The 11211-nt window shown below is 55.1% G+C and overlaps 1 protein-coding gene across 4 annotated transcripts; it reads right to left on the minus strand.

Annotated features, from left to right (window-relative positions):
* Nucleotides 1-67: 67 nt before the first annotated feature.
* ints8 (integrator complex subunit 8) lies at nucleotides 68-11210 on the minus strand. Of its 4 annotated transcripts, XM_081612190.1 has the most exons (29): nucleotides 11051-11210; nucleotides 9500-9653; nucleotides 8935-9073; nucleotides 8682-8859; nucleotides 8456-8596; nucleotides 8054-8125; nucleotides 7097-7148; nucleotides 6853-7035; nucleotides 6677-6784; nucleotides 6457-6609; nucleotides 6290-6390; nucleotides 5922-6063; nucleotides 5781-5845; nucleotides 5364-5536; nucleotides 5166-5296; nucleotides 4977-5087; nucleotides 4704-4902; nucleotides 4072-4193; nucleotides 3808-3992; nucleotides 3703-3736; nucleotides 3577-3636; nucleotides 3439-3500; nucleotides 3221-3339; nucleotides 2473-2576; nucleotides 1811-1861; nucleotides 1659-1732; nucleotides 1534-1598; nucleotides 1420-1463; nucleotides 68-230 (listed from the first exon to the last, which is right to left on the minus strand). In XM_081612190.1, the coding sequence occupies exons 3-29, from the start codon at nucleotides 9065-9067 to the stop codon at nucleotides 114-116; spliced, it is 2979 nt and encodes a 992-aa protein (XP_081468316.1). In that variant the 5' UTR covers nucleotides 9068-9073; nucleotides 9500-9653; nucleotides 11051-11210; the 3' UTR covers nucleotides 68-113. The 4 variants fall into 4 exon arrangements, with proteins under 4 accessions (XP_081468316.1, XP_017163051.2, XP_017163054.1 ...); XM_017307562.2 differs by lacking the exon at nucleotides 9500-9653; XM_017307565.2 differs by lacking the exon at nucleotides 9500-9653 and having other exon boundaries at nucleotides 8682-8856; nucleotides 8935-9076.
* Between the last annotated feature and the right edge of the window lies 1 nt (nucleotide 11211).

An 11211-nucleotide genomic window follows, 5' to 3' on the forward strand; every position in this document is an offset into this window, starting at 1 on the left:
CACACAGGCTCACACACACACACACACACACACACTTATGGGTTTAGAACAATGAGACGCTGGTCGCTGCTTTGTTTGAACACTTTATTTTATAAAACTGCTGCTGCGTGTTTTCAGAAGTAGAGTTTGGCCATGGCCTGCAGGAACCTCTTCTTCCTCTTCTGGGCCGCCAGCTGCAGAACCTCCTCCGGGTTGCTGCTGTTCAGCTCCGTCTGTCCGATGGCCTTCACCTGGACAGGTGGAGCACAGCACCATCACATTTAAATCAGCCTGCCAGGGGAAAGCTAAAGCACGGCTAAAAGATTCCCGTTGTCCAGGTTCAGAACAAACCAGGGAAAATGATCAGAAACTTGTTTCATCCTTAAAGCTAGCACACGCACAAAATGGCGTCTGAAACCTTCACTGCAGACGTACCGATTTAAAACATGAAAATGTGCGTCCAAGGCTGAGGCACGCACACCGTCTGGCTTGTTTGGAAGCAAAGGGAAGAGTTGGCAGATGGAGGTGAATCCACCATTTGGTTCCCTCAGACATTTAGTTAAATATCGGACTCCAGCCAGAAATCCGCTTCATCATGTACAGCGCAGAGCGATAGGAGCCTTCGCTGCCGAGCCTCAACTTCATGAGAACAAAGAAGGTCTGAGTCTTAAACCAAAGTCAATATTTAAACGGTTTCTCACCGTCGTCTCCCCAGCTTTATTTTATCGCCACAGATTAGGAATAAATCCTGACGATGTGCGAAGCATTCCCAGTGATTAGTCCAGATGAATGGACTCTGCCTGTAGGAACAGCGTAACTCTGTAAAGCCTCCGTGTTTGTGGCCCATCGGAGGATCAGGACAGATCCTGCTGGTATTTGGACCTCTACAACTCTCTTCTTCTGTTTTTTAATTCATCTGCTGTGCGGCCGTGGCGCTGCGCTGATCATGTACTCTGGCAGCAGATGCAGTAATAACTGTGACCAGTAGGTGGCGTGCAGCTCGGACTGCAGCGCCTCGGTCTGAGATGGCAGCAGGTGACGCCACGGCGCCACCGGCTCCGAGCCAGAAACCAGGCTGCGCTCTGAAGAGCCCGACCCAGAACCGAGCTCTGGAAACCCAACATGGAAACCTGACTGGGCCGGAGCTGGCGGTCAGGAGCAGCCAATGAGGATGAAGGCTGCCTGCGGTTCGTGCTAATCAGCTGTGGCGTTGTTACGATGCAGGGCCGATCATCAGTAAACCAACGCTGAGGTTCCCAAGGTGCTTTGCATCGACCTTAATGGTGAAATGTGTGTGCAGAACCTGACCAAGCTCTGAGGTCACAAGGCAAAATGGCTGCTGGTGTGCGTACGCTTGGTTTTAAAAACCTGAGCTTGACCCCAGTTCAAATCCTGGGCGACGGTTTGAGTGAGTGAAACTCCTGCAGCCGGAGGACTTACAGCGATCTGCCGCTTCTCCGTCTCGCCGCGTTTGTGGTGAATATCTGAGCTCAACTCAGGAGGAAAACCGAGCGGAGGCAGCAGGGCAGGTGCCGCTTTCAGCAGAAAGGATACGAGTCAGGTACTCCAGGATGGTGACGTCCCAGATGTAGTCGTAGAAGGAGTCCATGGCGTCGTGGCTGCGGGAACACGGGTTAGAAACGCCTCAGCGGGACCCATCGGGTCCAGGTGAGCCTTACCTGTTCTGCTCCTGAAGAGCTTTGAACGCCGTCATGTAGTCGACCTCCCGGAGAAACTGGCACAGAACGGCGACCTGGGGACCAGAAGGACAGACGGAGTGAACTTTGACCCTGATCGCACCTGCAGGTGGAAGGCTGCTGTGACCTCTGACCTGTGTGTGGCAGTTCATCATGGAGCAGCACTTGATCATCCTCTTCAGAACCTGCAGGAGACAGCGGGCCGGGTCAGACAGGCTCTTCTTCCACCTGCCTGGTTTTGTTCCCACAGCTGCGCCCCCTACTGGCAGCGCTGAGCTGATCAGGTTTCCCTTTAACATCCTGATGTTCTACAGGAAGAACGCCAACTGAGCGCGCTCCAGACTGCAGCTGCCTGAAACCCACCCAGCTTCAGTCAGGATGTCTGACGTGTTCATGCAGGAAGGCCGGCTGCGTCTCCTGAACCACCGGGACCAGGAGTTCTGGACCTGGGACGACCCAGTGTGGTCTGGAGGAGAAGCCGACCCTCAGCATCACAGGTCCTCCACCCTGCTAAACTTTTCCACAGAGTTTGAGTTGAACTTCCTGCCAGAAACCTGCCATGCAGCCTGCAGCCAAACCCCGGGGCCGACCCAGTAGGGGGCCCAAGGGGGCCCATAAGGAAGAGCCTGATTGTTCCCTACTGTCAACCACACGGCCAATCGGCACACAGGTACAGTGACTGGCTAGGAGTTCCCCAAGGAGACGGTTTGCCCTCTGTGATGTGACCAATGCTTCCACCCAAGGCTTCTGCCCGACACCGGCATCAGCAGCTGCTACCACAGGTGTGACGTTTCACCTGGTCTGTGTAGACATCAGGAGGAACAGGTTTGGTGAAGAAGTCTGAGCACACGGCTCCAGCCTGCAGGTAAAAGCTGAGCGCCGCCGAGTACTGATTGGTCACTGCAAAGAGATCAAAACACAGATTCCTCTTAGCTGCTGGTTGCCGGAGCTGCAGGTTGCCAGAGCTGCTGGTTGCCAGAGCTGCTGGTTGCCAGAGCTGCAGGTTGCCAGAGCTGCTGGTTGCCAGAGCTGCTGGTTGCCAGAGCTGCAGGTTGCCAGAGCTGCTGGTTGCCAGAGCTGCTGGTTGCCAGAGCTGCAGGTTGCCAGAGCTGCTGGTTGCCAGAGCTGCTGGTTGCCAGAGCTGCTGGTTGCCAGAGCTGCTGGTTGCCAGAGCTGCTGGTTGCCAGAGCTGCAGGTTGCCAGAGCTGCTGGTTGCCAGAGCTGCTGGTTGCCAGAGCTGCAGGTTGCCAGAGCTGCTGGTTGCCAGAGCTGCTGGTTGCCAGAGCTGCAGGTTGCCAGAGCTGCTGGTTGCCAGAGCTGCTGGTTGCCAGAGCTGCAGGTTGCCAGAGCTGCAGGTTGCCAGAGCTGCTGGTTGCCAGAGCTGCTGGTTGCCAGAGCTGCAGGTTGCCAGAGCTGCTGGTTGCCAGAGCTGCTGGTTGCCAGAGCTGCAGGTTGCCAGAGCTGCTGGTTGCCAGAGCTGCAGGTTGCCAGAGCTGCAGGTTGCCAGAGCTGCAGGTTGCCAGAGCTGCAGGAGCGTTCCTCACCAAAGTAGATGTCTGCCTGCGTGACGAGCCAGGCCTGGTTGTTGGGGTTCAGCGTCAGCGCGTAGGACACCAGCTCTTTGACGGTCACAGCCACCGCCTCCACGTCCACCGCCTGGATGCTGCCCGACACAAACACTCTGGTCACTGACAGCTGCACTGAGCTGCAGCAGGGGGCGCTGCAGCTTCACGCCCGCTGCTGAACCGCTACAGAAACTCACTTTGGAAGAGAGGATGGCCAGATGGACAGATGCTCGGCTGTCACTTCGTTCACTATGTCGTCCTGAGGAGGAATGATTGGAAACATCAACTGACCGCCTTGAACTCAGCAGAACCTGGCGGCAGGTTCAGGGACCCACCCGAACGATGCTGTGGAGTCTCACAAACAGCGAGATCAGAGTGGTCAGCACCAGCGGCTCCTGGGAGGAAGAGGACGGTCAGAACCCAGAGCTTCGCACTAAATGTTTCTGAAGGTCGTCACTCACTCTGAGTTTCTTTGTGAAGGTGATGAATTTACTCCTGAAGGGAAACAGAGCAGAATGAGGCGGGTCCAAACGGCCGGGCAGTGCCGTTTGGACCCGCCGACTCACCGCTGCAGGATGCCCAGAGACGACTCGCGCTGCTTGATCAGACCCAGCCGGCCGTCGCTGCTGCGCTTGTGCTGGACGGAGACGCTGCAGATCTGCACCACCACCTCCCACAGCTCCTTGGCAGTGCGCCGACTCTCTTTAGGACCTGGGAGCTCCTTGCAGGTGGAGGCCAGGAGCTGGCCCAGCTTCAGAACCAGAACCAGAGAACATTGTGACACCGAGGCCTTCTTCAGCCGGAGGGAGCAGCAACGCGTGGCGGTTTACCTTGATGTACGGGTTGTTCATGACCAGAGACGGAGGCACCTGCAGCGTCAGGTAGTCGTTCTCCCTCCAGTTCAGCATGAAGGCGACGCATTCCTCCCCAATCACCTGGCGCAGGGGAACGTCTGACAGAACCAGGAGAACCTTCAGGTCACCACTGACCCGGTCCTCAGTTTGCTCCGGTTCTGGTTCTGATCGCAATCTTTCATCCAGTTAAAAACAGAGGGGGAGGAGTCTACAGGGGAGGAGACTTAAGGAGGGGCTTAGAGTGGGAGGGGCTAAAGGAGGAGGAGCCTAGAGGGGGAGGGGCTAAAGGAGGAGGAGCTTAGAGGGGGAGGGGCTTAATGCAGGAGGAGCCTAGAGGGGGAGGGGCTAAAGGAGGAGGAGCTTAGAAGGGGAGGAGTCTGAAAGGGGAGGGGCTTAACGCAGGAGGAGCCTAGAGGGGGAGTAGCCTAGAGAGGACGGGCTAAAGGGGGAGGAGCCTGTCCTGGTATCTTGCCCCTCTGACTGGACGTTTCTGTTCTGACCCAGATCTTCAAGATCTTCCAAACTGAGACGGATCTCTGTTCCTCTCCTGAACCGTTGCAAACAGCTGGACCCAACCACAACCAGAACCTGCAGAGGCGCCAACTCACCGTGGATCCTCATCTCCAGGTAACCTCTGACCCGGCTCACCAGCTCGGGCGGCGGCCGCTCCCGGCTGCCGTCGGCGGCCTCGTGAGCGCGTACGTCCAGCAGCAGCGTCTCGTTGAGCATCACCTGCCGCAGCTTCGGAGAAAACTCTGTGACGAGCTCCAGGCAGGCGGCGAACAGCTGGCGGGCCGGCCCGAAGTCCTGCAGGGACACAGGACCGGTTCTGGAAAACTGGCGGATTAATCCTGGGTAATCCAGGGTGTTTGGGATTAAACCTTTATGGAGATGCAGTGCAGAGCTTTGGCCATCAGGATGTAGACCAGATCTCGGGTCAGGCCGTCTTTGATGGCGAGGACGGCGCCGATGTAATCTGGAGGAACCTCCCACTGCGGACAGGCGGCAGCCGATTGGTTCAGAGCTTCATGGTTACCGTTAACAACCAGGCGGGGGGGGGGGGGACTGACCTTTCCGTTGACCCTCCAGAAAGGTCGCTCCGCCAGGCCGTGGAGCTCGATCAGGATCTGTCGGATCCGGCGCGGGTCCAAGGCCCGGATCAGCTGCTGCTCCAGCTGGCCGATGTTCACACTGGCCGAAGCTGCAGAGCGAGCAGAACCGGATCAGCACCGGAACCGGGCTGAACAGAACCAGAACCGGCTCCCTACCTGGGATGTCGTAGAAGGACGGAAGCGGCTTGGCGCTCAGGTTGACGCCACCCTTCTTCCTCGTCTGCTCCATCAGAACCTTGCGGTCGTCGTCCCTCAGCAGCTCCAGGAAGAGCGGATGAGACGTGACGGTCAGAACCAGAACCCGGTCCTCCAGGTTCTCACACAGAGTCCTGCAGGAACAGCAGAGACCCGGTCAGAACCGCCACAAAGTTCTGCTCTGACTGCTTCTAGTTCCTCCAAACAGATCCAGTCTCAGCGCCCAGCAGGAGGGAGAGCGTCTCCGGTTGCTATGGTGATTCCAGTCTCCGGTTGCTATGGTGATTCCCAGGACAGAGGGGGCGGGTCTCCCTGGGATAAGCTTTCAGGGTTCTGATGGAAACGGCGGAGCGGCAGCGGTCCAGTCTCTGGACTCACCTCAGGAAGGCGGCGGTGTTCCTCCTGGCCGACGGCCGGTCCCGGTCCAGAGAGCGGGACGACACCTGCAGCGGCAGACAGCAGCGCGTTGGCTCGCCGTGCGCCAGCGAAGGACGGGAGTTCGAACCCGGCGCTCCTTACCTCCAGCAGGAAGTCCACGATCCGCTTCCCGGGCTTCAGCAGCAGCTGCTGGAACCCGACGCTCAGAACCTCTCCGTCCAGAGCGTCTCGCACCGCGTTGCACACACACAGCTGGCGGCACAGCGGGTCCAGACCCGGCTCCCTGCAGAGACACACAGAGTCGGACCGGGACCAGGACCGGACCGGACCTCAGTGTGACCCAGATGTGATCACATGTAGTCAAACCGTGAGAAAAACCCACAGAACCTTTGAATCTGAACCGGTTAGAACCCAAACCCAGCAGAATGTTTGGGATTCCTCCAGATCCGGAGCAGATGGTTCTGTCTGCCAGGCGGGCAGAGGAAGCGCCGGGTCGGTTCTGAACTCACCCCTGCTGGGCCCGGTACAGCAGCTCCCTCAGAACCGAGCGCCTGAAGTGGGTCGGTAAGCTGCGGGCAGCGTTGTCCCTGATGAAGGCCTCCACCACGGCCTGGAAGCAGAACAGTTCAGACTGAGTCCCAGTCCGGCCCGGCTGGCCCGGCCCGGCAGAACCCACCTGGTAGTCCTGGTTCCGGATCAGGCTGTTGATCCGGTCGTAGCGGGTCGTGTGCGTGTCGGCCGGGTCGCAGTCGCCGGTCAGAGCCTTGCAGGCGTTCCAGTAGCCGGCCAGGCGCTTCTCGTCCAGGTGGACGTGGACGGCCTGGTCCAGCTGGGACAGAGACAGAGACAGGTTCTGGTTCTGGTTCCGGAGAACGGACCTCTGTGTGGCGGCCTACCTTCTTCAGGAGCTCCTTGGTCATCCTGAAGTGGTCCCGGGCCTTCTGATAGGCCGGCTGGTCTGTGCAGCCCCGCTGGAAGAAGATGGCTCCCAGGTCGTAGTGCACCTGGAACAGAGGTCAGAGGTCAACCCGGCCCCCCCGGCTGGAGCGGCGGCAGCCGGGCCGTCGCTCACCTGGCAGTGCAGCTCGTCGGCGCTGATCCGCAGGCCGGCGGTGGAGGACTCGGTCTCCCCGTTGGCGGCGGCGGCGTCGGAGCCCAGCAGGTCCAGCGTCCGCAGCGTGTGGACGTAGAAGTCCTTCTTGAGGCGCAGCGCGGCGTCCAGCACGCTGACCGAGTCGGCCGCCTGCTCCTTCAGCTGACAGGAGACAGCCTGAGCCGCAGCCAGCAGACCCACACACTCACCACCGGCTACTCACCACCGCCAGGATGTTCTCCGTCAGCTCCTTCTCCTGCTGCACCACGCTCAGCCTGCAGGGGGCAGCAGCTTTATCATCCTCAGCGCCTCATAGCTCATGATCAGCTGTTACATTTAGTAACGTCATAATAAACATGTTTTATTAGAGCAGCAGAACCATTTTCAGAAATCAGTTATTCTGTTTGTTATTCTGACAATCGGATAAAAATGTGTCATTTAATCACTTCAATTAGTTTTATACAACATTAAAAACAACATTTTCCTGCCTAAAGCTGTCAGTGAGCTCTGGACCGTCCAGGCCCAACATCAACATGTCGTTCATAAAGGTTAATATACAGATTAACTAAATGGTTAGTAGCTGGTGATTAACAGATGGATCTGCAGGTTGGTTTCATCTCAGATTAAAACGTTTTACTGGACTTCGTTGCTTCTTTTTACAATCCGCATTCAACCATTCCCAAATAAATAAAGTTTTATTCTTAGAAGAACTTCACAAAAAATGTAAATTAAAACGCTGAGAACCTTGAAGTTTGGTTTTAAAACTAAGGAAGTATTTCTTCTTTCACCAGATCGGCATCAAATCGCCGTCAGGATTTGGTTCTTTCAGACGTGGATCAACCAAACTTCTCACATCTTCTATGTGTCATTATGATTTATTGTCATAATTTAAAAACTTAAACAAATCTGTTATTGTGGTCCTGATACTCTGAGGTTTAGCTGCTGCAGTCAGAGGTGAGTTTAATTACCAAGTCGTTACCAGGGAGCCAATCAGCTGCAGCGCTGCAGATTCAAATGTTCCTGAAGTGAACAGCATCACTATAAATGATCTGCTGCTTCACTCAGATTCTCCAAGTGTCAGTGAACGCATCACCTAACCAAACACGCTGCAGCTGAAGGGTTTTGTTCATCTACCAGGAAAAACAAACCGAGTGACAGGAAGTGATGCGGCGGCGCTTACATGTTCATCTGATGAGGTCCTGGTTTGTTCTGCTTCTCTGGAAAGCTGCTCAGAACGATGGTCCTGATGGCCCTGCACCAGAACAGAACACATTTCATCCGACACGCATGGCCTGCAGCGGAGGGGCGGAGCTATGGGGGGATGTGACTATAGAGATCCAAGTCTGTATCACTCTGATGAGAGCTGGAGAAGGTGCCCCGCCCCCCGGCCCGGTATAAAGGGCCCGGTCATTAGCCCCGCCCCCTGGCATAAGGGGCCCGGTCACTAGCCCCGCCCCCCGGCCCGGTCATTAGCCCCGCCCCCCGGCCCGGTCATTATCCGGGTCGTAGAAAAGGTGAAACCGCTCTGTAACGTTTCCCTCCCACATGACGGCCGTTCCTCGGCAAACCAGCGGCTCCTCACCAGCGGTTGTAGATGATGACGGCCATGGCGGTGGTGGGCGGCAGGGTGGACAGGTCCAGCTCCACGTGCTTCACGCCGGCCGGAACCTTGCTGACGCACAGCAGCTCGTTCAGCAGCATGTTGACCACCGGGATGGTCAGCCTGGCCCGGAGGAACAGAACCGCAGGCCGTCAGTCAGAACCAGGCCAGAACCGGCCCCAGAACCAGAACCAGAACCAGAACGTACCCTCTCTCCAGGCTGTCCAGGTCCCACTTCATGTGAGCGGCGACTTTCAGCGCCAGCAGCTTCAGGGTCCGGTTCCTGCGGTTGTCTGCCGGCGGCTGCACCTGGTTCTGTTCGTTCACCGACGGCTTGGAGGCCTGCTCCAGGAACTGGACGATGAGCTGGACCTGCGCCGGGTCTGCTGGACAAGACACGGTGCCGTGCGTGAGCCTCGGACCCGGCAGAACCAGAACCGGCTGCGGCGCGGAGCACTGACCTGGGCTGGCTTTCTGCAGGTGCGTCTCCAGCAGGCCGCCGTCCAGCAGGAACTCGAACCAGGACACCTGCAGCGGCGTGCCGGGCCGGCTGCCGGTCACCGCGGCGACCCGGTCCGCCGCCTCTGAGCTCATCCCGCCCTGCTGGGACGACCAACACATGGGAATGACCTGGGAGGAGTCCGGTCCGACCCGCAGAACCAGAACCAGCAGACTGGAGGGGAAACTCATCGCTACAAACAACCGGCCCAAAATGAAACGGTTCCCTTAAAGTTGTTGCCTCCGTCCCTAAAATACGGACTCGTCCCATATTTGGCTGTTAAATGTCCCGTATTGAACCGACACGGGACGCGATTTGTTCCGTATTTCTATAACTGTCTGATGGACTCGCCTAACACACGTCAACACTAAGAGTAACAATAATGACCAAAATAAAACAGGAAATATGAAGGTCAGCTGAATAACTGTGGTGTTAAAAGGACCCCAGAACGCTACGTACCGACTGTTGCCTAGAGACGGACCGACTGTTGCCTAGAGACGGACCGACGCTGTTGCCTAGAGACGGACCGACTGTTGCCTAGAGACGGTCCGACGCTGTTGCCTAGAGACGGACCGACGCTGTTGCCTAGAGACGGACACTACGCAGCCACGGTGAGCTGCTATCAACCCGTCTTTTTAAAACGTCCTCAGCCCGATGCGCCACCGTCCTTAGAACCAAAACCTGTCAAAGACACAGACGTGAGAGGGAAGACGCAAATCCCAGGGTGAATAATGTTAGTGAGGACGAACAGAGGGAATTAAAAACAACAGAAAGTGTCCATCATGCTGCTGTATGATAGACAGAATGGATCAGGACAGGAACCGCAGACCCGTCAGAACCTGAAGAACCAGAAATCAGCATCTCTTCATCCCTCAATCATCTCCTGAGGCTGATATGGTGCAGAACATTTTATTATTCAGCCTCTTATTGTGCTTTTAGTCACTGTTATGAGCTGATTAATCTAACGTTTAGTCGCATCAGCCAAATAATACAGATGGTGATTTAGAGAACAAATCATACTGAGAGATTAACAGTGAATATTTCCTACTTTTAAAAGGTTGGTTAGAGTTTCTGTTTGGTTTATTAAGAAATGTTGCCATCTTTAATGAACTCAGTGGTCATTTAATGTATTATTAATGCACCAGACCTGCAGCCCAGGGGCGGATCTAGATGGGGGCCAACGGGGGCCAAGAAATGATGCTGAATAAACGTCTTAATGCTCTGTGGTGGATTTTTTAACCTTCACGATTTTACTTTAACGTTGAATTAAAGATGATAGTGCTGCACTTTCAGCTGCTGCATAGAATCACTTTCTACCTGCCAGGATCTGAACCTGGATCTCTGGAGACACAAGTGGCTCTTTGGCTCACTTCATATATCAAATGATGAAATATTGCTCTGTCTTTTGTTTCATTTTTTAAGTGTCCCCATGAAAAAGCACCGACTGCCCCTGGTGGTAAACTTGTTCTAGAACCAGCCTCCAAATCCATCTGTATAAATATTTAGTAATATTCTTTACAAAACCAGAATTTTCACATAACTTACACTTTTGGCTGTCTGAGGACACATTTTGAATATTAAATCAGGTGTTATGATCAGTTCACCAGATACATTTTACACTTTGCTTAATTAAACATGTGAAGATATGATCTGACTTTGGATGCTGTATGTCTGAACGGCTGCTCTCTGGGTCACCTTTTAAAAACAGAAACATTGCCATTTTTAAGTCTCCCTCATTGTTCATGTAGCCGAAATGACTCGGATATGCAGAAGCTTTTCCACGTCTGTTTAGAAAATGAATGTTTTCATGGCAGCGCAGCTGGAGATGCTTTATTATCCGCAGGGATCGACAGTTCAGCTCTACGGGAAACTTTTAAATAAAACTTTCTGCCTCATTTCTGTGTCTGACTCTAAAACCGGATGTCAGCAGAATGAGAACAGCATTAACTGGAATTCGGCTTCATTTTTAAGGGGCATATTTAAGAACAGAGAAGAGAAACAGCAGCTTCGTTTCGCCAACATGGCGCCGAAATGCTTCACTTTCTCTGCCAAAGTCCAACAGAAACATTCCGCCTTACCTCCGCGGACCCGACCGGACAGCCAGGGCCTAAAAGATCCCAAAGGTGTGAAAAAATGATAAAATAACGAGCTGGAGCAGCTACAATATCTGACTCTCACGGTTCATTGTGCGGCTCGACATCTGTGCTTCCGGTTCCGGTCTGTCACCAAGGAGACGCAG

This window comes from Poecilia reticulata, chromosome 11 (assembly GCF_904066995.2).
Source record: "Poecilia reticulata chromosome 11, P_reticulata-male-v2, whole genome shotgun sequence".
Taxonomy (NCBI): domain Eukaryota; kingdom Metazoa; phylum Chordata; class Actinopteri; order Cyprinodontiformes; family Poeciliidae; genus Poecilia; species Poecilia reticulata.